The sequence below is a fragment of the Cherax quadricarinatus genome, chromosome 68, assembly GCF_038502225.1.
Source record: "Cherax quadricarinatus isolate ZL_2023a chromosome 68, ASM3850222v1, whole genome shotgun sequence".
NCBI classification, from domain to species: Eukaryota; Metazoa; Arthropoda; class Malacostraca; order Decapoda; family Parastacidae; genus Cherax; species Cherax quadricarinatus.
Window position 1 is genome coordinate 18,777,957 of NC_091359.1, and position 27,748 is coordinate 18,805,704.

Consider the following 27,748-nt stretch of genomic DNA (forward strand, 5'->3'; position numbering starts at 1 on the left):
CGAAGGGGGACATTTTTTGCGACCTAGGTGTCCCAGATTCCTACTTGTCTAACTAATAAATAATAATTATCTTTGTTCATTTACTGTTATGTAAATAATGATACATCCAAGTAAATGCAATTTTCCACAAGATGCATCAATATATACAGCTTAAAGCTGTTCAGAAGATATACTCACAAATCATTGTACAGTCAAAATGCATCACATTTTTTTTTAACTTATATTGACGGCTTGGTAAGTACACGGTTGTGGCATGCAAAGAGTATGTAACCATTATTCGGCTCATGTACACACCCTCATTAAAAGGCTACCTCCCCAACCAGCAAACCAGATGCTAAGCATCGGATGATGGGGCCCCATCGTCATCTCAGTATCTAGGTTCAGCCAATGAGAAGGTGGATCTGGCAATTGTGGAGCTGACGTGGTTACCACTCACGTTTCCACCCTTGTCATTTCCATTCGAGAGCTGGTTGAAGCACTTTCTCCATTTAAGGTACACAAGCCTTGAATATTGTAAGGCAATCAGAAGAGGCGATCTCGACTTAGAACACTAAAATCAATTTCAGAACTTGATCTAAAAAATTGTCAAATTAACACCCCCGCAGTTCTATAGCAAAATGAAACTCCTGCAGTAGGATGCACTTGAGTTTAAAGTATGAAGCCGATCTCAAGAGGCATTCTCAAATTATCGCTTAGAATCCTTAGATGAAGAAGAAAAAAGAACATGTAAAATATTCCAACATCCACGATAGGTATCCCCCTGTGAGGGAGGGAGTTCCTGTTGTGGGTGTAGAGATACCTAATAACACAGTTCTATGGACATACACTGATGCACAATAAGCTCAGGCTACGTGCAAACAATGTTTCATAACATTAAAGCCAGGAGGATGAAAAAAATGTGTATATTAAAAAAAATAGTTTTATTTGGTTGAAAACTGTGGTACAGTAGCTCTTGACAGTGCTCGATACGACGTAAGCTGTCAGTGGCCCTGTAAACTATCAACAAGAAGAAATGGACATGAGTGATAACAAGTGAAGGTGGTTCTTGAGGTTAACTTCTGTCACCCTTGTAGTCTTGAAGGAACAACAGATTAGAAGTCAGCTTAGTAGTCTTGAAGGAACAAGTTCGAGGCCAATTTGTCTTCCTTGTAGTATTGAAGGAACAACAACTTCGAGAGTCAAGGTACAATTATCTGCCGTACATGCTCGAACCTCCGCCCACTATTCCACCTCCACCGATGCCTCCACCGATGCCTCCACCGATGCCTCCACCGATGCCTCCACCGATACCTCCACCGGCTAATGGTGCAGAGTAACTGGAGCTAATTATAGGAGTTCCGATGGCTTTCGTGATGGATAATCCACTTCCAAGCCCACCACTGCCACCGCCAAATCCACCTCCACCAAATCCACCGCCACCAAATCCACCTCCACCAAATCCACCTCCACCTATACCAGGTGCTGAATAGCTGTCACTGATTATTCCACCGCCACCTAATCCACCTCCCAATCCCCCTAATCCACCTCCTAATCCCCCTAATCCACCTCCACCTATAACAGGGGCAGAATAACTGTCACTAATTCCACCGCCACCTATTCCACCGCCCAATCCACCTAATCCACCTCCCAATCCCCCTAATCCACCTCCCAATCCTCCTAATCCACCTCCACCTATAGCAGGGGCAGAATAACTGTCACTGATTCCACCGCCACCTAATCCACCTCCTACTCCACCACCTAATCCACCACCTAGTCCTCCTAATCCACCCCCTAATCCACCTCCACCTATACCAGGAGCTGAATAGCTGTCACTGATTATTCCACCGCCACCTAATCCTCCTAATCCACCTCCACCTAACCCTCCTAATCCACCACCACCACCTAATCCTCCTAATCCACCCAATCCACCTCCACCTATAGCAGGGGCAGAATAACTGTCACTGATTCCACCGCCACCTAATCCACCTCCTACTCCACCACCTAATCCACCTAATCCACCACCTAGTCCATCTCCTAATCCACCGCCTAATCCACCTCCACCTATACCAGGAGCTGAATAGCTGTCACTGATTATTCCACCGCCACCAAAGCCTCCTAATCCACCTCCACCTAACCCTCCTAATCCACCACCACCACCTAGTCCTCCTAATCCACCACCACCTAATCCTCCGCCAAATCCACCACCTCCTATACCCGGAGCACCGTAGCTATCAGAGATAGAACCCACGAAGCCTCCACCTCCTTTGGAGATACCACCGCCTCCTCCAATGCCTCCTCCTCCAAAGCCGCCTCCAATACCAGGAGCAGAGTAGGTCGATCCGATTGATCCACCTCCTCCAAAGCCGCCGCCTCCAAGGCCGCCACCTCCAAAGCCTCCGCCTCCAATGCCTCCTCCACCAATACCAGGAGCAGAGTAGGAAGATCCAATTGATCCAGTTCCTCCAAAGCCTCCTCCTAGTTTTTCTCCAAGACTGAGACTCGCTAGCAGGGTGATGAGGATCGTTACGTACGTCCCTCCCTGTAACATAAAGCCGTTATGTATAATACATACACACCATACATATACATGCTGTATTTGGTAATAAATGGTATAAAATACCGACACAATGGAAATATAAACACAAATGCAGTATAATGTGATCCTTTATTGACAACGTTTCACCCACACAGTGGGCTTTTTCAAGTCACACACGGATCTACCTGGGGTTGCAAAAAGCAAACAAAGCAAACAAGTTTAGGTAAGATCCCAATGGGATGAGCGGGGAAGACGGGACAGATGAAGAATAGCTCTGGAGAGGAGTGTTCTTAGTAAGAGAAATAGAGCCAGGGCTTAACCCAGCAGCTAAGGCGATCGTGGGGCAGACTTGAGAACAGGAATAGCAGGGACTGTTGCATTGAACTTGTGGTAGTTGAAGTCTTGAATCTTGAGTAGCTGGCAGCAGGCTAGGTCACATCAGAGGGTAGAACACATATGGGAGTTATAGGAGTAACTGAGGAGGCAGGTTAGCAATGGAGCCATTTTCAAACTTTTTGAAGCTGCTTCTAGATAGGTGGTATAATTTAGCCTTGTTGCTGAAGGTGAAACGTAGAGGCTTGATGAACTCAAGAACTTGGGTGAGTGTGAAGTGAAGCGGTGATTCACATGCATACTTGACTGTTCCAGCACCGAGGCTTTTGTAGAGTTCAGTACAGGTCATGGTGTCAGTATTTGAAGGAGAAGTGTAAAAGGTAAGGTTTTCCCATGAGGGTTTACTGGAGTCGTCGTTATCTTCCTCTTCTGGAGTGGATTCACTGGGAGAATCTACAATGGTGGTAGCAGGTGACTGAGGTTCGACAGGAGCAGCTGTAAGGTGTAATGGTTGTGTAACAGCAGGCTGGGAGAGGTGGGAGACGGTGGTTGAGGCAACTTGATCAACGTTGTCAGCGGTGGAAGTGGTTATAGAAGTTACAGGAGCAGTTGCTTGGGCAGGAGACAGGTCTGTAGGTGCAGTAAAGTTCAGGACGTTGGGAAGGATCTTGAGGATGTCTTCTGAAGGTGTGGATTCCGGAAAATTGAAGGCAGGCATGTTGTTCAGACGGAATAGTTCGTTAATAGTGGTGTTGAAAGTGCCGGGGCTTGCTGCGTTTGCAAGGTGTGCATACACCATGCAGTACAGCACCTTGGAAGGAGCACCGTCGGGGAGTGGAGAGAGGGAGTTGCTGGGCAATAACCAAACCACAAACCGACGCCATCAAGACTCTACACCCTAATCTACAGGCACCATCGCCCAGCAACTCCCTCTCTCCACTCCCCGACGGTGCTCCTTCCAAGGTGCTGTACTGCATGGTGTATGCACACCTTGCAAACGCAGCAAGCCCCGGCACTTTCAACACCACTATTAACGAACTATTCCGTCTGAACAACATGCCTGCCTTCAATTTTCCGGAATCCACACCTTCAGAAGACATCCTCAAGATCCTTCCCAACGTCCTGAACTTTACTGCACCTACAGACCTGTCTCCTGCCCAAGCAACTGCTCCTGTAACTTCTATAACCACTTCCACCGCTGACAACGTTGATCAAGTTGCCTCAACCACCGTCTCCCACCTCTCCCAGCCTGCTGTTACACAACCATTACACCTTACAGCTGCTCCTGTCGAACCTCAGTCACCTGCTACCACCATTGTAGATTCTCCCAGTGAATCCACTCCAGAAGAGGAAGATAACGACGACTCCAGTAAACCCTCATGGGAAAACCTTACCTTTTACACTTCTCCTTCAAATACTGACACCATGACCTGTACTGAACTCTACAAAAGCCTCGGTGCTGGAACAGTCAAGTATGCATGTGAATCACCGCTTCACTTCACACTCACCCAAGTTCTTGAGTTCATCAAGCCTCTACGTTTCACCTTCAGCAACAAGGCTAAATTATACCACCTATCTAGAAGCAGCTTCAAAAAGTTTGAAAATGGCTCCATTGCTAACCTGCCTCCTCAGTTACTCCTATAACTCCCATATGTGTTCTACCCTCTGATGTGACCTAGCCTGCTGCCAGCTACTCAAGATTCAAGACTTCAACTACCACAAGTTCAATGCAACAGTCCCTGCTATTCCTGTTCTCAAGTCTGCCCCACGATCGCCTTAGCTGCTGGGTTAAGCCCTGGCTCTATTTCTCTTACTAAGAACACTCCTCTCCAGAGCTATTCTTCATTTGTCCCGTCTTCCCCGCTCATCCCATTGGGATCTTACCTAAACTTGTTTGCTTTGCTTTGCTTTTTGCAACCCCAGGTAGATCCGTGTGTGACTTGAGAAAGCCCACTGTGTGGGTGAAACGTTGTCAATAAAGGATCACATTATACTGCATTTGTGTTTATATTTCCACATGCTGTATTTTCCGTCATATAAGACGTACCTTTTTCCACCTCAGAAAGTCTGAAAATCATCCTGCGCCTTATATGCTCAAGATCAGGGTCGAGGGTAGGTTACGCTTTAGCCGTTGTTTACTAACGTTACGTTACAACTGCTTGCAAACATTGTCTTATATATCAGTCTTACATACTCGTGCGTCTTATATGCGGTATATATATATTTTACATATCATGTACGTACATGCTTAACAATACTCAACCACAAGTGTGTTGATCAACAACTGATCTCAAGTGCAGCGGGGGATCTGAACCTGTTGCACCTGTTTTAAAGATGCAGCGAGGAATCTGAACCTGTTCCACCTGTTTTAAGAGATGCAGCGGGAGATCTGAACCTGTTCCATCTGCTTTAACAGATGCAGTGGGAATTTGAACCTGTGCCATCTGATTTAAGAATTGCAGATGGGGATCTGAACCTGTTCCACCTCTTTTAAGAGATGCAGCGGGGGATCTGAATCTGTTCCACCTGTTTTAAGAGATGCAGCGGGGCATCTGAGCCTGTTTCACCTAAGGAGAGGAGGAGAATGAGGTAATCAGTCCCTCAACCTGGAGTCGATGTGTTCAGTCCATCAATCTTGTAGAATGTGCCACATTCTACAAGATTGATGGACTGAACACATCGACTCCAGGTTGAGGGACTGATTACCTCATTCTCCTCCTCTCCTTACGCCTTCTTTGTATTGGACTGATGAAGCCACTGCGTGGCGAAACGTTTCCTGAATAAAGATTCCCATATGCTGCATAAGTGTCTCAATCTTCAACTTGTCGGTTTTTCAAACCATTCATCACACCTGTTTCACCTGTTTTAAGCCTCTGCCTGAGTGGCGTGTCACACACAGAGGTCTGAATCCTCTGCTGGTATGACATCAACTGTTTGTACATAAGAATATAAGAATGGAGGAACACTGCAGAAGGCCTACTGGCCCATACAAGGCAGGTCCTTATCAAAACGACCTCTACCCAAAGCTACCCAAGAATTTACTCCCTTACCCAGTGGCACCAATCAAACCCAGCCCCTCCCACTCATATTTGTCCAATCTTTTTTTAAAGCTACCCAAGGTCCTAGCTTCGATCACCCTACTGGGAAGATTGTTCCATGCATCCACAACTCTGTTAGAAAACCAGTACTTACCTATGTTCTTTCTAAATCTAAATTTTTCCAACTTAAATCCATTATTTCTGGTTCTTACCTGGTTCGACACCCTCAGTACTTTATTAATATCTCCCCTGTTTATGCCCATCATCCACTTACACACTTCAATGATATCTCCCCTCATTCTACGCCTCTCCAGAGAGTGGAGATTTAAGGCTTTAAGTCTATCTTCACACGGGAGGTTCCTTACACAGTAAATCATTTTAGTCATTCTTCTCTGTATGTTCTCTAATGAGTCTATATCCATCCTGTAGTAAGGAGACCAAAACTGAGCAGCATAATCTAAATGAGGCCTCACTAGTGATGTATAGAGCTGTAAAATAACTTTTGGACTTCTGTTACTTATACTTCTGGAGATAAATCCAAGTAATCTGTTGGCCTTGTTGCGCACACTAAGGCACTGCTGTCTTGGCTTTAGATTTCTGCTTACCATGACTCCCAAGTCCTTTTCACATTCTGTATGACCAAGCTCTACTTCACCTAGATTATAGCTTCGAGGGTTATTTTCATTACCAAGGGCAAGTACCTTACACTTATCCACATTGAACTTCATCTGCCATTTTGTAGACCAAGACATTAATTTGTCCAAATCCTCCTGGAGTTCATTGCTACCCTCATCAGAATGAATTATACGGCCTATCTTTGTACCATCAGCAAACTTACTCATGTCACTAGTAATCCCTTCATCAAGGTCATTAATGTAAATTATGAACAATATATATATATATATATATATATATATATATATATATATATATATATATATATATATATATATATATATATATATATATATATATATATATATATATATATATGTATATATATATATATATATATATATATATATATATATATATATATATATATATATATATATATATATATATATATATATATATATATATATATATATATATATATATGTCAGTTTTATATTCATATACATAACTATACAGGGTACATTGTTACATAGTGTAGCCTAAGTGCTTATTTAATTCAAGGGACATGTATACTCATGTTTGGACTCTTGTCTAGTACTGGGCACTGTCTGAACACTTGCTGAACACTGGGTACTATCTGAACAATGGGTACTATCTGAATACTGGGCACTATCTGAACACTGGGTACTATCTGAACACTGGGTACTATCTGAACACTGGACACTATCTGAACACTGGGTACTATCTGAACACTGGGTACTATCTGAACACTGGGTACTATCTGAATACTGGGCACTATCTGAACACTGGGTACTATCTGAACACTGGGTACTATCTGAACACTGGGTACTATCTGAACACTGGGTACTATCTGAACACTGGACACTATCTGAACACTGGGTACTATCTGAACACTGGGTACTATCTGAACACTCGGTACTATCTGTGTGTGTGTGTGTGTGTGTGTGTGTGTGTGTGTGTGTGTGTGTGTATTCACTTATTTGTGGTTGCAGGGGTCGAGTCATAGCTCCTGGCTCCGCCTCTTCACTGATCGCTACTAGGCCCTCTCTCTCCCTGCTCCATGAGCATTATCATACCTCGTCTTAAAACTATGTATGGATCCCGCCTCCACTACGTCACTTTCCAGACTATTCCACTTCCTGACAACTCTGTGACTAAAAAAATACTTCCTAACATCTCTTTGACTCATCTGGATTCTCTACTTCCATTTGTGACCCCTTGTTGCTGTGTCCCATCTGTGGAACATTCTTTCCTTCTTGTCGATTCCTATCAGTATTTTATATGTCGTTTTCATGTCCCCTTCTATCCCTCCTGTCCTCCAGTGTCGTCAGGTCGAGTTCCCATAACCTCTCCTAGTAGGACATACCCCATAGCATACCTTTTCACTTTCTCTAATTTCCTGACGTACTTCGCTAGGAGTAGGTTAAAAACTGGACCTGCATTCTCCAGTATGGGCTTGACGTACATGGTGTACAGGGTTCGGAACGACTCATTACTGAGATATCGGAATGCTGTTCTTAGGTTCGCTAGTCGCCCAGGAGATGTGCTCGGTATTATACTCACCCCAAGATCCTTTTCCTTGAGTGAGGTTTATAGTCTTTGGTCCCCTAGATTGTACTATGTCTGCAGTCATCTTTTTTCTCTCCCGATCTTCATGACTTTGTCCTTGGTGGGGTTGAATGCCAGGAGCCAGGTGCTGGACCACGACTGCAGCCTGTCCAGATCCCTCTGTAGTCCTGTCTTATTTTCCTCTAACTGAATTCTCCTCATCCTTTGAAAACAGGGACACTTTAAAATCTATTCCTTCCGTCATGTCATTCACATATGCCAGAAACAGCACCGTTCCTAGGACTGACCCTTTTGGAACCCAGCTCGTCACAGACGCCCACTCTGACATTTTATCACGTACCATGACTCACTGATGCCTTCCTGTCAGGTATTCTCTGATCCACTGCAGTACCTTACCTGTTATACCTGCTTGGTCCTCCTGCTTTTGCACTAATCTTTTGTGTGGAACTGTGTCAAAAGCCTTTTTACAGTCCAAGAAAAATGCATTCTACCCAGCCCTCTCTCTTTCTTGCCTTACTACTGTCACCTTGTCATAGAACCCCAGTAGGTTTGTGACAGTATTTCCCGTCTCTGAATACGTGCTGGTTGTCGTTTGTAAGCTCATTCCTTTCTAAGTGCTCCACCACTCTTCTCCTGATAATCTTCTCCAAGACTTTGCATATTTTACATGTCAGTGACACTGGTCTGAAGTTTAATGCTGCATGTCCGTCTTTTTTTTTTTTTAAATTGGAACTACATTTGCTCTCTTCCATACCTCAGGTAGTCGCCCTGTTTCGATAGATGTGTTGTTAGTGGTACAGAGAGAGCCTTGGCTCCCTCTCTCAGGACCCATGGAGAGATGTTATCCGGCCTCATCGCCTTTAAGATATCTAGTACGGTTAGTAGCCTCTTCACCTTCTCGGTTGTATGTACTGTGCCCAACACTTGATGGTGTACCCCACCTCTCCTGCTTTCTAGAGACCCTTTTGTCTCCACTGTAAATACTTCTTTGAAACTCATGTTGAGTTCCTCACATACTTCAAGGTCGTTTCTTGTGATCTCCCCTCCTTCCTTCCTCAGCTTGGTTACCTGGTCTTTGATTGTTGCTTTCCTCCTGATGTGGTTGTACAATAGCTTCAGGTCAGACATGGATTTCGCCTCCGTGTCATATTCGTATTGTCGTTGGCCCTGTGTGTGTATGTGTGTGTGTGTGTGTGTGTGTGTGTGTATGTGTGTATGTGTGTGTGTGTGTGTGTGTGTGTGTGTGTGTGTGTGTATGTGTGTATGTGTGTGTGTGTGTGTGTGTGTGTGTGTATGTGTGTATGTGTGTGTGTGTGTGTGTGTGTATGTGTGTGTGTGTATGTGTGTGTGTATGTGTGTGTGTGTGTATATATATATATGTGTGTGTGTGTGTGTGTGTGTATATGTGTGTGTGTGTGTGTGTGTGTGTGTGCGTGTGTGTGTGCGTGTGCGTGTGTGCGTGTGCGTGTATGTGTGTGTGTATGTGTGTGTGTGTGTGTGTGTGTGTGTGTGTGTGTGTGTGTGCTCACCTAGTTGTGGTTGCAGGGGTCGAGTCACAGCTCCTTGCCCCGCCTCGTCACTGGCGTCTACTGGGCCACTTTTCCTGCTCCATTAGTTTTATCATACCTCTTCTTAAAGCTATGTATGGATCCTACCTATACTACATAACCTCCCAGACTATTTCACTTCTTGACAACTCTGTATCTGAAGAAATACTTCCTAAAATCCCTGTTATTCATCTGAGTCTTCAACTTTCAACTGTGTCCCCTTGTTACTATGTCCCATCTCTGGAACATCCTGTCTCTGTCCACCTTGTCGAGTGTGAATATGTATGTGTGTGAGACACAGACACAAGGGGAGGTAGTCACAGCTACTTACCATCTTCACTGGCTGGTCTGGACTTATTGTTGCCCTGACAGGTTCTTACCTTCTCTTATATACCCTACACCAGGAACACCTCCCTGACCTGGGCGCCACTCTCACTTCCACCACTCCACCATCTTGATGACGTCACCAGCCTCGTTGTCAACATATACATTTTTTTTTATTTTGGTCACTGGAAATGATAGACCAGTGTGCGCGTGTTTGAGAAAGAGGATATTAATTTTGGCTCAGTTATGGAGCTCCCGGGAAGGAGTTATGTTCGTGTTGTTCCATTATCGGTGTTTGTTGTTTTATGCCTTTGTTGTTCCTGGCTCCACTCTCATAGGAAAAAAACAGATATAACTGGTTTGTTACTCAGCTGCTTGTTTGTACTCAAGGTGTGGTTGATACAACTAGTGTATCAGTCGCCTGGTTGTTAGTACTCAACAAGGTGTGGTTGATACAACTAGTGTATCAGTCGCCTGGTTGTTAGTACTCAACAAGATGTGGTTGATACAACTAGTGTATCAGTCGCCTGGTTGTTAGTACTCAACAAGATGTGGTTGATACAACTAGTGTATCAGTCACCTGGTTGTTAGTACTCAACAAGATGTGGTTGATACAACTAGTGTATCAGTCACCTGGTTGTTAGTACTGGTTGATACAACTAGTGTATCAGTCGCCTGGTTGTTAGTACTCAACAAGGTGTGGTTGATACAACTAGTGTATCAGTCGCCTGGTTGTTAGTACTCAACAAGGTGTGGTTGATACAACTAGTGTATCAGTCACCTGGTTGTTAGTACTCAACAAGGTGTGGTTGATACAACTAGTGTATCAGTCATCTGGTTGCCAGTATTTAACAAGGTGTGGTTGATACAACTAGTGTATCAGTCATCTGGCTGCCAGTATTCAACAAGGTGTGGTTGATACAACTAGTGTATCAGTCATCTGGTTGCCAGTATTTAACAAGGTGTGGTTGATACAACTAGTGTATCAGTCATCTGGCTGCCAGTATTCAACAAGGTGTGGTTGATACAACTAGTGTATCAGTCATCTGGTTGCCAGTATTTAACAAGGTGTGGTTGATACAACTAGTGTATCAGTCATCTGGCTGCCAGTATTCAACAAGGTGTGGTTGATACAACTAGTGTATCAGTCATCTGGTTGCCAGTATTTAACAAGGTGTGGTTGATACAACTAGTGTATCAGTCATCTGGCTGCCAGTATTTAACAAGGTGTGGTTGATACAACTAGTGTATCAGTCATCTGGCTGCCAGTATTCAACAAGGTGTGGTTGATACAACTAGTGTATCAGTCATCTGGCTGCCAGTATTTAACAAGGTGTGGTTGATACAACTAGTGTATCAGTCATCTGGCTGCCAGTATTCAACAAGGTGTGGTTGATACAACTAGTGTATCAGTCATCTGGTTGCCAGTATTCAACAAGGTGTGGTTGATACAACTAGTGTATCAGTCATCTGGCTGCCAGTATTTAACAAGGTGTGGTTGATACAACTAGTGTATCAGTCATCTGGCTGCCAGTATTCAACAAGGTGTGGTTGATACAACTAGTGTATCAGTCATCTGGCTGCCAGTATTTAACAAGATGTGGTTGATACAACTAGTGTATCAGTCACCTGGTTGTTAGTACTCAACAAGATGTGGTTGATACAACTAGTGTATCAGTCACCTGGCTGCCAGTATTCAACAAGGTGTGGTTGATACAACTAGTGTATCAGTCATCTGGCTGCCAGTATTCAACAAGGTGTGGTTGATACAACTAGTGTATCAGTCATCTGGCTGCCAGTATTCAACAAGGTGTGGTTGATACAACTAGTGTATCAGTCGTCTGGCTGCCAGTATTCAACAAGGTGTGGTTGATACAACTAGTGTATCAGTCGTCTGGCTGCCAGTATTCAACAAGGTGTGGTTGATACAACTAGTGTATCAGTCATCTGGCTGCCAGTATTTAACAAGGTGTGGTTGATACAACTAGTGTATCAGTCATCTGGCTGCCAGTATTTAACAAGGTGTGGTTGATACAACTAGTGTATCAGTCATCTGGTTGCCAGTATTCAACAAGGTGTGGTTGATACAACTAGTGTATCAGTCATCTGGCTGCCAGTATTTAACAAGGTGTGGTTGATACAACTAGTGTATCAGTCATCTGGTTGCCAGTATTCAACAAGGTGTGGTTGATACAACTAGTGTATCAGTCATCTGGTTGCCAGTATTCAACAAGGTGTGGTTGATACAACTAGTGTATCAGTCATCTGGCTGCCAGTATTTAACAAGGTGTGGTTGATACAACTAGTGTATCAGTCATCTGGCTGCCAGTATTCAACAAGGTGTGGTTGATACAACTAGTGTATCAGTCATCTGGCTGCCAGTATTTAACAAGGTGTGGTTGATACAACTAGTGTATCAGTCATCTGGCTGCCAGTATTCAACAAGGTGTGGTTGATACAACTAGTGTATCAGTCATCTGGCTGCCAGTATTTAACAAGGTGTGGTTGATACAACTAGTGTATCAGTCATCTGGTTGCCAGTATTCAACAAGGTGTGGTTGATACAACTAGTGTATCAGTCATCTGGCTGCCAGTATTCAACAAGGTGTGGTTGGAGACATCTTGTCTGACCTTTTATTAACCACACACTATTCCTTTAACAACTTTCCTGACCCCTATCGTACCTGTATGTAAAACTGTGTAAGGGAATATAGGATAAATCTTCCATCCCTTCCACATATCACTAATGCCTATAATCACAACCATACTTTTTAAAAGGGTGGAGGGGTAAGCCAGTGGAAGGCCTCGGTCAGATGACCCAAAGCTCCAGCTGTGGGTCATAAAATGAATAAGACCCGTGTCAGGAAACACTTGTCTTGTTTCCTGACAAACCTGACCTAACCTACCCTACCTTAAACTAAGCTTAGCTAACCTAACCTACCCTACCCTAAGCTATGCTAACCTAACCTACCCTACCCTAAGCTAAGCGAACATAACCTACCCTACCCTAAGCTAAGCGAACATAACCTACCCTACCCTAAGCTAAGCGAACATAACCTACCCTACCCTAAGCTAAGCGAACATAACCTACCCTACCCTAAGCTAAGCGAACATAACCTACCCTACCCTAAGCTAAGCGAACATAACCTACCCTACCCTAAGCTAAGCGAACATAACCTACCCTACCCTAAGCTAAGCGAACATAACCTACCCTACCCTAAGCTAAGCGAACATAACCTACCCTATCCTAAGCTAAGCGAACATAACCTACCCTACCCTAAGCTAAGCGAACATAACCTACCCTACCCTAAGCTAAGCTAACCTAACTTACCCTAACCGAACCCAACCTAACCTAACCCAACTTAACCTAACCTACCCTACCCTACCCTACCCTAAACTATGCTAACCTAACCTACCCTACCCTAAGCTAAGCTAACCTAACCTACCCTACCCTAAACTACGCTAACCTAACCTACCCGACCCTACTCTAAGCTATGCTAACCTAACCTACCCTACCTTACCTTACCCTTCCCTAAGCTGAGCAAACCTAACCTACCCTACCCTAAGCTAAGCTAACCTAACCTACCTTACACTAAACTATGCTAACTTAACCTAACCTATCCTACCCTAAACTATGCTAACCTAACCTACCCTAACCGAACCCACCCTAACCTAACACAACTTAACCTAACCTAACCCAATTTAACCTAACCTAACCCACAATAACCTCACCTAACCTACCCTAGCCTAACCCAAATTAATCTAACCTAACCTAACCCTACTTAATAACCTAAACTACCCTAATTTAACCTAACCTAACCCAACCTTAAATTCTGTGTTCAATAGCGAAGACGGAGGGAGGATCGAGCCTGCATCACGTCTCGCTCGGTTAGACCTACACGGGTTTAATGCCTGCACAGATACACTGCAACCATTACCAGAGACCAGTGTAACCAGAGACCAGTGTAACCAGAGACCAGTGTAACCAGAGACCAGTGTAACCAGAGACCAGTGTAACCAGAGACCAGTGTAACCAGAGACCAGTGTAACCAGAGACCAGTGTAACCAAAGACCAGTGTAACCAGAGACCAGTGTAACCAGAGACCAGTGTAACCAGAGACCAGTGTAACCAGAGACCAGTGTAACCAGAGACCAGTGTAACCAGAGACCAGTGTAACCAGAGACCAGTGTAACCAGAGACCAGTGTAACCAGAGACCAGTGTAACCAAAGACCAGTGTAACCAGAGACCAGTGTAACCAGAGACCAGTGTAACCAGAGACCAGTGTAACCAGAGACCAGTGTAACCAGAGACCAGTGTAACCAAAGACCAGTGTAACCAGAGACCAGTGTAACCAGAGACCAGTGTAACCAGAGACCAGTGTAACCAGAGACCAGTGTAACCAGAGACCAGTGTAACCAGAGACCAGTGTAACCAAAGACCAGTGTAACCAGAGACCAGTGTAACCAGAGACCAGTGTAACCAGAGACCAGTGTAACCAGAGACCAGTGTAACCAGAGACCAGTGTAACCAGAGACCAGTGTAACCAGAGACCAGTGTAACCAGAGACCAGTGTAACCAGAGACCAGTGTAACCAGAGACCAGTGTAACCAAAGACCAGTGTAACCAGAGACCAGTGTAACCAGAGACCAGTGTAACCAGAGACCAGTGTAACCAGAGACCAGTGTAACCAGAGACCAGTGTAACCAAAGACCAGTGTAACCAGAGACCAGTGTAACCAGAGACCAGTGTAACCAGAGACCAGTGTAACCAGAGACCAGTGTAACCAGAGACCAGTGTAACCAGAGACCAGTGTAACCAGAGACCAGTGTAACCAGAGACCAGTGTAACCAGAGACCAGTGTAACCAGAGACCAGTGTAACCAAAGACCAGTGTAACCAGAGACCAGTGTAACCAGAGACCAGTGTAACCAGAGACCAGTGTAACCAGAGACCAGTGTAACCAGAGACCAGTGTAACCAGAGACCAGTGTAACCAGAGACCAGTGTAACCAGAGACCAGTGTAACCAGAGACCAGTGTAACCAGAGACCAGTGTAACCAGAGACCAGTGTAACCAAAGACCAGTGTAACCAGAGACCAGTGTAACCAGAGACCAGTGTAACCAGAGACCAGTGTAACCAGAGACCAGTGTAACCAGAGACCAGTGTAACCAGAGACCAGTGTAACCAGAGACCAGAGTAACCAGAGACCAGTGTAACCAGAGACCAGTGTAACCAGAGACCAGTGTAACCAGAGACCAGTGTAACCAGAGACCAGTGTAACCAGAGACCAGTGTAACCAGAGACCAGTGTAACCAGAGACCAGTGTAACCAGAGACCAGTGTAACCAGAGACCAGTGTAACCAGAGACCAGTGTAACCAGAGACCAGTGTAACCAGAGACCAGAGTAACCAGAGACCAGTGTAACCAGAGACCAGTGTAACCAGAGACCAGTGTAACCAGAGACCAGTGTAACCAGAGACCAGTGTAACCAGAGACCAGTGTAACCAGAGACCAGTGTAACCAGAGACCAGTGTAACCAGAGACCAGTGTAACCAGAGACCAGTGTAACCAGAGACCAGTGTAACCAGAGACCAGTGTAACCAGAGACCAGAGTAACCAGAGACCAGTGTAACAAGAGACCAGTGTAACCAGAGACCAGTGTAACCAGAGACCAGTGTAACCAGAGACCAGTGTAACCAGAGACCAGTGTAACCAGAGACCAGTGTAACCAGAGACCAGTGTAACCAGAGACCAGTGTAACCAGAGACCAGTGTAACCAGAGACCAGTGTAACCAGAGACCAGTGTAACCAGAGACCAGTGTAACCAGAGACCAGTGTAATCAGAGACCAGTGTAACCAGAGACCAGTGTAACCAGAGACCAGTGTAACCAGAGACCAGAGTAACCAGAGACCAGTGTAACAAGAGACCAGTGTAACCAGAGACCAGTGTAACCAGAGACCAGTGTAACCAGAGACCAGTGTAACCAGAGACCAGTGTAACCAGAGACCAGTGTAACCAGAGACCAGTGTAACCAGAGACCAGTGTAACCAGAGACCAGTGTAACCAGAGACCAGTGTAACCAGAGACCAGTGTAACCAGAGACCAGTGTAACCAGAGACCAGTGTAACCAGAGACCAGTGTAACCAGAGACCAGTGTAACCAGAGACCAGTGTAACCAGAGACCAGTGTAACCAGAGACTAGTGTAACCAGAGACCAGTGTAACCAGAGACCAGTGTAACCAGAGACCAGTGTAACCCTAACAAACACATCGGGTTGATTGGAAGTGTTGAGTACAACTATGTGACTCTTGTACGTGTACACTCGTACAGTGTGTACGTGTACACTCATACAGTGTGTACGTGTACACTCATACAGTGTGTACGTGTACACTTATACAGTGTGTACGTGTACACTCATACAGTGTGTACGTGTACACTTATACAGTGTGTACGTGTACACTCATACAGTGTGTACGTGTACACTCATACAGTGTGTACGTGTACACTCATACAGTGTGTACGTGTACACTCATACAGTGTGTACGTGTACACTCATACAGTGTGTACGTGTACACTCATACAGTGTGTACGTGTACACTCATACAGTGTGTACGTGTACACTCATACAGTGTGTACGTGTACACTTATACAGTGTGTACGTGTACACTCATACAGTGTGTACGTGTACACTCATACAGTGTGTACGTGTACACTCATACAGTGTGTACGTGTACACTCATACAGTGTGTACGTGTACACTCATACAGTGTGTACGTGTACACTCATACAGTGTGTACGTGTACACTCATACAGTGTGTACGTGTACACTTATACAGTGTGTACGTGTACACTTATACAGTGTGTACGTGTACACTTATACAGTGTGTACGTGTACACTTATACAGTGTGTACGTGTACACTTATACAGTGTGTACGTGTACACTTATACAGTGTGTACGTGTACACTTATACAGTGTGTACGTGTACACTTATACAGTGTGTACGTGTACACTCATACAGTGTGTACGTGTACACTTATACAGTGTGTACGTGTACACTCATACAGTGTGTACGTGTACACTTATACAGTGTGTACGTGTACACTCATACAGTGTGTACGTGTACACTTATACAGTGTGTACGTGTACACTCATACAGTGTGTACGTGTACACTTATACAGTGTGTACGTGTACACTCATACAGTGTGTACGTGTACACTTATACAGTGTGTACGTGTACACTTATACAGTGTGTACGTGTACACTTATACAGTGTGTACGTGTACACTTATACAGTGTGTACGTGTACACTTATACAGTGTGTACGTGTACACTCATACAGTGTGTACGTGTACACTTATACAGTGTGTACGTGTACACTCATACAGTGTGTACGTGTACACTTATACAGTGTGTACGTGTACACTCATACAGTGTGTACGTGTACACTTATACAGTGTGTACGTGTACACTTATACAGTGTGTACGTGTACACTTACACAGTGTGTACGTGTACACTCATACAGTGTGTACGTGTACACTTATACAGTGTGTACGTGTACACTCATACAGTGTGTACGTGTACACTTATACAGTGTGTACGTGTACACTCATACAGTGTGTACGTGTACACTTATACAGTGTGTACGTGTACACTCATACAGTGTGTACGTGTACACTTATACAGTGTGTACGTGTACACTTATACAGTGTGTACGTGTACACTCATACAGTGTGTACGTGTACACTTATACAGTGTGTACGTGTACACTCATACAGTGTGTACGTGTACACTTATACAGTGTGTACGTGTACACTCATACAGTGTGTACGTGTACACTTATACAGTGTGTACGTGTACACTTATACAGTGTGTACGTGTACACTTATACAGTGTGTACGTGTACACTTATACAGTGTGTACGTGTACACTCATACAGTGTGTACGTGTACACTTATACAGTGTGTACGTGTACACTCATACAGTGTGTACGTGTACACTTATACAGTGTGTACGTGTACACTCATACAGTGTGTACGTGTACACTTATACAGTGTGTACGTGTACACTCATACAGTGTGTACGTGTACACTTATACAGTGTGTACGTGTACACTCATACAGTGTGTACGTGTACACTTATACAGTGTGTACGTGTACACTCATACAGTGTGTACGTGTACACTTATACAGTGTGTACGTGTACACTCATACAGTGTGTACGTTTACACTCATACAGTGTGTACGTGTACACTTATACAGTGTGTACGTGTACACTCATACAGTGTGTACGTGTACACTTATACAGTGTGTACGTGTACACTCATACAGTGTGTACGTGTACACTTATACAGTGTGTACGTGTACACTCATACAGTGTGTACGTGTACACTTATACAGTGTGTACGTGTACACTCATACAGTGTGTACGTGTACACTTATACAGTGTGTACGTGTACACTTATACAGTGTGTACGTGTACACTTATACAGTGTGTACGTGTACACTTATACAGTGTGTACGTGTACACTTATACAGTGTGTACGTGTACACTTATACAGTGTGTACGTGTACACTTATACAGTGTGTACGTGTACACTTATACAGTGTGTACGTGTACACTTATACAGTGTGTACGTGTACACTCATACAGTGTGTACGTGTACACTCATACAGTGTGTACGTGTACACTTATACAGTGTGTACGTGTACACTCATACAGTGTGTACGTGTACACTTATACAGTGTGTACGTGTACACTCATACAGTGTGTACGTGTACACTCATACAGTGTGTACGTGTACACTCATACAGTGTGTACGTGTACACTTATACAGTGTGTACGTGTACACTTATACAGTGTGTACGTGTACACTTATACAGTGTGTACGTGTACACTTATACAGTGTGTACGTGTACACTTATACAGTGTGTACGTGTACACTTATACAGTGTGTACGTGTACACTTATACAGTGTGTACGTGTACACTTATACAGTGTGTACGTGTACACTTATACAGTGTGTACGTGTACACTTATACAGTGTGTACGTGTACACTTATACAGTGTGTACGTGTACACTTATACAGTGTGTACGTGTACACTTATACAGTGTGTACGTGTACACTTATACAGTGTGTACGTGTACACTTATACAGTGTGTACGTGTACACTTATACAGTGTGCACGTGTACACTTATACAGTGTGTAAGTGTACACTTATACAGTGTGTACGTGTACACTTATACAGTGTGTACGTGTACACTTATACAGTGTGTACGTGTACACTCATACAGTGTGTACGTGTACACTTATACAGTGTGTACGTGTACACTTATACAGTGTGTACGTGTACACTCATACAGTGTGTACGTGTACACTTATACAGTGTGTACGTGTACACTCATACAGTGTGTACGTGTACACTTATACAGTGTGTACGTGTACACTCATACAGTGTGTACGTGTACACTCATACAGTGTGTACGTGTACACTCATACAGTGTGTACGTGTACACTTATACAGTGTGTACGTGTACACTCATACAGTGTGTACGTGTACACTTATACAGTGTGTACGTGTACACTCATACAGTGTGTACGTGTACACTCATACAGTGTGTACGTGTACACTTATACAGTGTGTACGTGTACACTTATACAGTGTGTACGTGTACACTCATACAGTGTGTACGTGTACACTTATACAGTGTGTACGTGTACACTTATACAGTGTGTACGTGTACACTCATACAGTGTGTACGTGTACACTTATACAGTGTGTACGTGTACACTCATACAGTGTGTACGTGTACACTCATACAGTGTGTACGTGTACACTTATACAGTGTGTACGTTTACACTTATACAGTGTGTACGTGTACACTTATACAGTGTGTACGTGTACACTTATACAGTGTGTACGTGTACACTTATACAGTGTGTACGTGTACACTTATACAGTGTGTACGTGTACACTTATACAGTGTGTACGTGTACACTTATACAGTGTGTACGTGTACACTTATACAGTGTGTACGTGTACACTCATACAGTGTGTACGTGTACACTTATACAGTGTGTACGTGTACACTTATACAGTGTGTACGTGTACACTCATACAGTGTGTACGTGTACACTTATACAGTGTGTACGTGTACACTTATACAGTGTGTACGTGTACACTTATACAGTGTGTACGTGTACACTTATACAGTGTGTACGTGTACACTTATACAGTGTGTACGTGTACACTCATACAGTGTGTACGTGTACACTTATACAGTGTGTACGTGTACACTTATACAGTGTGTACGTGTACACTCATACAGTGTGTACGTGTACACTTATACAGTGTGTACGTGTACACTCATACAGTGTGTACGTGTACACTTATACAGTGTGTACGTGTACTCTTATACAGTGTGTACGTGTACTCTCATACAGTGTGTACGTGTACACTTATACAGTGTGTACGTGTACACTTATACAGTGTGTACGTGTACACTTATACAGTGTGTACGTGTACACTCATACAGTGTGTACGTGTACACTCATACAGTGTGTACGTGCACACTCATACAGTGTGTACGTGCACACTCATACAGTGTGTACGTGTACACTCATACAGTGTGTACGTGTACACTCATACAGTGTGTACGTGTACACTCATACAGTGTGTACGTGCACTCATACAGTGTGTACGTGTACACTCATACAGTGTGTACGTGTACACTCATACAGTGTGTACGTGCACACTCATACAGTGTGTACGTGTACACTCATACAGTGTGTACGTGCACACTCATACAGTGTGTATGTGTACACTCATACAGTGTGTACGTGCACACTCATACAGTGTGTACGTGTACACTCATACAGTGTGTACGTGTACACTCATACAGTGTGTACGTGTACACTCATACAGTGTGTACGTGCACTCATACAGTGTGTACGTGTACACTCATACAGTGTGTACGTGTACACTCATACAGTGTGTACGTGTACACTCATACAGTGTGTACGTGCACTCATACAGTGTGTACGTGTACACTCATACAGTGTGTACGTGTACACTCATACAGTGTGTACGTGTACACTTATACAGTGTGTACGTGTACACTCATACAGTGTGTACCTGTACACTTATACAGTGTGTACGTGTACACTTATACAGTGTGTACGTGTACACTCATACAGTGTGTACGTGTACACTTATACAGTGTGTACGTGTACACTTATACAGTGTGTACGTGTACACTCATACAGTGTGTACGTGTACACTTATACAGTGTGTACGTGTACACTCATACAGTGTGTACGTGTACACTTATACATTGTGTACGTGTACACTCATACAGTGTGTACGTGTACACTCATACAGTGTGTACGTGTACACTCATACAGTGTGTACGTGTACACTCATACAGTGTGTACGTGTACACTCATACAGTGTGTACGTGTACACTTATACAGTGTGTACGTGTACACTTATACAGTGTGTACGTGTACACTCATACAGTGTGTACGTGTACACTCATACAGTGTGTACGTGTACACTTATACAGTGTGTACGTGTACACTTATACAGTGTGTACGTGTACACTCATACAGTGTGTACGTGTACACTTATACAGTGTGTACGTGTACACTTATACAGTGTGTACGTGTACACTCATACAGTGTGTACGTGTACACTCATACAGTGTGTACGTGCACACTCATACAGTGTGTACGTGTACACTCATACAGTGTGTACGTGCACACTCATACAGTGTGTACGTGTACACTCATACAGTGTGTACGTGTACACTCATACAGTGTGTACGTGCATACTCATACAGTGTGTACGTGTACACTCATACAGTGTGTACGTGTACACTCATACAGTGTGTACGTGCATACTCATACAGTGTGTACGTGTACACTCATACAGTGTGTACGTGTACACTCATACAGTGTGTACGTGTACACTCATACAGTGTGTACGTGTACACTCATACAGTGTGTACGTGTACACTCATACAGTGTGTACGTGTACACTCATACAGTGTGCCCATGTACACTCACTCAGTGTGTGTATATATACACTCCAATATTATGTGTACATGTACACTCATACAGTGTGTACATGTACACTCACACAGTGTGTATACATGCACACCCATGCACTGTGTGTACATGTACACTCATACAGTGTGTGTATATGTACACTCATAGAGTATATGTACATGTACACTCATACAGTATGTGTACATGCACACTCAGTGTATGTATATGTACACTAATACATGTGTACATGTACACTCAGTGTGTGTACATGTACACTCACTGTGTGCACATGTACATGTGTACATGTACAGTACTAACTAAGTTACTAGTGTACCACGCACCATAATAACTTAAGGTACAGTAGAATACCCAAATAACCCCTAGGGGTTTAGTACTTTCTCATGGTTATAGCACTGTTACCGTGACTCCTGATCCCAGGTGCACCACCGTGACCTCTCACCTCAGGTGATCCACTGTGACACCATGATCCAACGTGACACCTTATTTCATGTGCTCCACCGTGACCCCTGGCCCCAGGTGCTATACCGTGACCTCTGATCCCAGGTGCTTGACCGTGACACCTGTCCCCAGGTGCTCCAGCGTGGCCCCTGATCCCAGGTGCTAGACCGTGACCCCTGTCCCCAGGTGTATCACCTGGGGACAGGGGAGCACCTCACCTGAGGTACTCCACCGTCGCACCTCACCCCAGGTGCTCCATCGTCACATGTCGCCCCAGATGCACCACCATCACACCTCACCCCAGGCGCTCCACGTCACATCTTGCCCCAGGTGCACCACAATCACAACTCACTCCAGGTGCTACACCGTCACATCTCACCCCAGGTGCACCACCGTCACACCTCACCCCAGGCACTCCACCGTCACATCTCATTCATTCCCATTCATTGATAACTGGGACAAATTCTATGGCAAACGTGATATGTATGCAAGGGATGGGGTTCATCTCTCTGGGGCTGGAGTGGTTGCATTAGCCAATTCGATTGAGGGGGTCACTGATGACTTGTCTAGGACTTTAAACTGGTAGATTATAGAGGTATGGGTGTTTGTGGGAAACAATCAGGCTGCAGCATTAGGGCCGAAAACAGCAGATATTACCGGGATACCTCAGGGATAAGTTTAATTGACAACATTCAAAATAAAGTTGCTAGTAAAGGCATAGCAATTGATCAACAAACAAAGAGAGATAGTAGAGAGCAACGAGTGACTAGCTCCCTTAAGGTTTACTATACAAATAGTAGGAGTCTAAGAAATAAAATAGATGAGCTAAGATTACTTGCAAGTGTAGGTAATATAGATATTATTGGTACAACAGAGACCTGGTTCAACCGAAAGATAGAGCAATGCCTTCTGAATACAACATACAGGGTTATAAACTATTCCACACTGATAGGGACAACAGGAAGGGTGGTGGAGTGACGATGTATGTCAGAGATAATTTAAATTGTTGTGTTAGAGAAGATATAAGATTAGAAACATTGGATACAGAATCTGTTTGGCTACAGTTTCTCAAGGGACATGACAAATTAATTTTGGGTGTGATTTATAGGCCCCCAAACCTTGATAGGGAGTGCAGTAAGCTGTTATGGGATGAAATTCATAAGGCATCTAGATAAGAAAATGTTGTGTTAATGAGCGATTTTAACTTTAGACAAATTGATTGGAACAATATGACAGGAAATCTTGAGTCTAGTGACTTTCTTGATATGGTTCGGGACTGCTTTTTAGAACAGGTTGTGACAGAACCAACTAGAGGAAACAATCTGCTTGACTTGGTTCTTGCCAACAAAGATTCACTAATTAATAATCTTGAGGTTAATGATGAGCTTGGGGAAAGTGATCACAAATCACTTAGTTTCAATTACCCAGATAACTGCAATCAAATCTCTCTCCCAGATTTTCGCTTGGCCGACTTCATGGGACTGAAAAATTACCTGGGTGAGCTAAATTGGGATGTCCTGACTATGGGTCAGGTAGGTGATCTTAGTTGCCAATATGACGTTTTTCAGAGCATAGTTCTAGCTGCCCAGACAACTTTTGTTCTGCGTAGGGAAATTAGATCTAACAAAAATGATCCCAAATGGATGAACAATAGATTAAAACATCTCATTGGCCAAAAGAGAGGCATATACAGGCGTATCAAAAGAGGGGATGAGCAGTTAAGAAATCAATATATTCAATTAAAGAGAGAAATAAAGAAAGGAATAAGAAAAGCAAAAAGGGATTATGAGGCTAAGGTCACAAAAGATTCAAAGACTAACCCAAAAGGGTTCTTTCAGGTATACAGAAGTAAGATTAGGGACAAGATTGGCCCACTTAAGAGTAACTCTGGTCAGATCACTGACAGTGATAAGGATATGTGTGAAATTCTCAATACCTACTTCCTCTCAGTTTTCACCCAGGAAAATACTAGCGATATTCCTGAAATAATATATTATGTAGAACAAGATAATAAACTATGTACGATTGCGGTAACTAGTGACATGGTCCTCAGACAAATAGAGAAACTAAAACCTAACAAATCCCCAGGCCCTGATGAACTGTTTGCAAGGGTGTTAAAGGAATGTAAAGAGGAAGTTAGCATACCTTTGGCTAATCTTTTTAACATGTCACTACAAACTAGCATAGTGCCTGATAAGTGAAAAATGACAAATGTAATACCTATTTACAAGGCAGGTGACAGGACCTTAGCTTCGAACTACAGGCCAATGAGCCTTACCTCCATAGTGGGAAAATTTATGGAATCAATAATTGCCGAAGCAATTCGTAGCCATCTTGGTAGGCACTGATTAATTAATGAATCTCAACATGGTTTTACAAAGGGGCGTTCCTGTCTTAGGAATTTACTAACTTTTTTCACGAAGGTGTTTGAGGAGGTAGATCATGGTAATGAATATGATATTGTGTATATGGACTTCAGTAAGACTTTCGATAGAGTTCCACATCAGAGGCTATTGAGGAAACTTAAGGCACACGGAATAGTAGGAGAAATTTTTTCCTGGGTAGAGGGATGGCTGACAAATAGGCAGCAGAGAGTTTGCATAAATGGGGAGAAATCAGAATGGGGGCACGTCACAAGCGGTGTTCCTCAGGGGTCAGTGTTGGCCCCGTTGTTGTTCACAATTTACATAAACGACATAGATGAGGGAATAAATAGCGACATAAGCAAATTTGCTAATGACACCAAAATAGGCTGTCCAATTCATTCTAATGAGGACACTAGAGCACTCCAGGATGATTTGAATAGACTGATGCAATAGTCGGAGAAGTGGCAGATGCAGTTTAATATTGACTAATGCAAAGTTCTAAATGTTGGACAGGTAAATAACCATGCAACATATAAACTAAATAATGTAGATCTTAATACTACTGATTGCGAAAAGGATTTAGGAGTTCTGGTTAGCAGTAATCTAAAACCAAGACAACAGTGCATTAGTGTTCGCAATAAAGCTAACAGAATTCCTGGCTTCATATCTAGAAGTATAAACAATAGAAGTCCTCAGGTTGTTCTTCAACTCTATATATTCTTGGTTAGGCCTCATTTAGACTATGCTGCTCAGTTCTGGTCACCGTATTACAGAATGGATATAAATGCTCTGGAAAACGTACAGAGGAGGATGACAAAGATGATCCCATGTATCAGAAATCTTCCCTATGAGGATAGACTGAAGGCCCTGAATCTGCACTCTCTCGAAAGGCGTAGAATTATGGGGGATATGATTGAGGTGTACAAATGGAAAACAGGAATAAATAAAGTGGATGTAAATAGCGTGCTGAAAGTTTCCAGCCAAGACAGGACTCGCAGCAATGGTTTCAAGTTGGAAAAATTCAGATTCAGGAAGGATATAGGAAAGCACTGGTTTGGTAATAGAGGTGTGGATGAGTGGAACAAACTCCTGAGTGCAGTTATTCAGGCTAAAACGTTGTGTAGTTTTAAAAATAGGTTAGATAAATACATGAGTGGGTGTGGGTGGGTGTGAGTTGGACCTGACTAGCTTGTGTTGCTGGGTCTGGTGCAGTGCTCCATCCTTGAGTGAAGGTGACCAGACTGGGTGGGCCATTGGGCTAATCCGGGGGGGGAGGGTCATTGGGCTAATCCGGGGGGGGGTCATTGGGCTAATCCGGGGGGGGTCATTGGGCTAATCCGGGGGAGGGACATGGACATGCTCCGCTTGGGTCAGTACGCCTGTTGCAGTGTTCCTTCTTTCTTATGTTCTTATGTTCTTATAAAACGAACAGAATCCTTGGCTTCATATCAAGAAGCATAAATAATAGAAATTCTTAGGTTGTTCTTCAACTCTATATATCCTTGGTTAGGCCTCATTTAGATTATGCTGCACAGTTCTGGTCACCGTATTACAGAATGGACATAAATGCTCTGGAAAACGTACAGAGGAGGATGACAAAGTTGATCCCATGTATCAGAAATTTTCCCTATGAGGATAGACTGAGGGCCCTGAATCTGCACTCTCTCGAAAGGCGTAGAAATAGGGAGGGATATGATTGAGGTGTATAAATGGAAAACAGGTATGAATGAAGGGGCTGTAAATAGCGTGCTAAAAATATCTAGCCTAGACAGGACTCGCAGCAATGGTTTTAAGCTGGAAAAAGTCAGATTCAGGAAGGATATAGGAAAGCACTGGTTTGGTAATAGAGTTGTGGATGATTAGAACAAACTCCCGAGTACCGTTATAGAAGCTAAAACGTTGTGTCGTTTTAAAAATAGGTTAGATAAATACATGAGTGGGTGTGGGTGGATGTTAGTTGGACCTGACTAGCTTGTGCTGCTGGGTCAGATGCCGTGCTCCTTCCTTGAGTGGAGGTGACCAGACTGGGTGGGCCATTGTCTTAAGCCGGGGATAACATGGACTTGCCCTGCATTGGCCAGTAGGCCTGCTGCAGTGCTCCTTCATTCTTATGCTTATATCTTGCCCCAGGTGCACCACCATCACACCTCATCCCAGGTGCTCCACCGTCACATCTCACCCTAGGTGCACCACCATCACATCTCGCCCCAGGTGCACCACCATCACATCTTGCCCCAGGTGCACCACCATCACATATCCCCCAGGTGCACCACCGTCACATCTCGCCCCAGGTGCACCACCATCACATCTCGCCCCAGGTGCACCATCATCACATCTCGCCCCAGGTGCACCATCACATCTCGCCCCAGGTGTACCACAGTCACATCTCACCCCAGGTGCACCAACATCACATCTCGCCCCAGGTGCACCACCATCACATCTCGCCCCAGGTGTACCACCGTCACATCTCACCCCAGGTGCACCACCATCACATCTCGCCCCAGGTGCACCACCATCACATCTCGCCCCAGGTGTACCACCATCACATGTCACCCCAGGTGCACCACCATCACATCTCGCCCCAGGTGAACCACCATCACATCTCGCCCCAGGTGTACCACCGTCACATGTCACCCCAGGTGCACCACCATCACATCTCGCCCCAGGTGAACCACCATCACATCTCGCCCCAGGTGTACCACCGTCACATCTCACCCCAGGTGCACCACCATCACATCTCGCCCCAGGTGCACCAACATCACATCTCGCCCCAGGTGTACCACCGTCACACCTCACCCCAGGTGCACCACCGTCACATCTTGCCCACCCTAGGTGCACCACTGGCACATCTCGTCCCAGGTGCACCACCGTCACATCTTGCTCCAGGTGCACCACTGTCACATC

The 27,748-nt window shown here is 44.2% G+C and overlaps 1 protein-coding gene across 1 annotated transcript; it reads right to left on the minus strand.

Moving 5' to 3' along the window:
- Nucleotides 1–903: 903 nt before the first annotated feature.
- Nucleotides 904–10,001, minus strand: LOC128697713 (spidroin-1-like). Its single transcript, XM_053789567.2, has 2 exons — nucleotides 9,973–10,001; nucleotides 904–2,518 (listed from the first exon to the last, which is right to left on the minus strand). The coding sequence occupies exons 1-2, from the start codon at nucleotides 9,973–9,975 to the stop codon at nucleotides 1,190–1,192; spliced, it is 1,332 nt and encodes a 443-aa protein (XP_053645542.2). The 5' UTR covers nucleotides 9,976–10,001; the 3' UTR covers nucleotides 904–1,189.
- Between the last annotated feature and the right edge of the window lie 17,747 nt (nucleotides 10,002–27,748).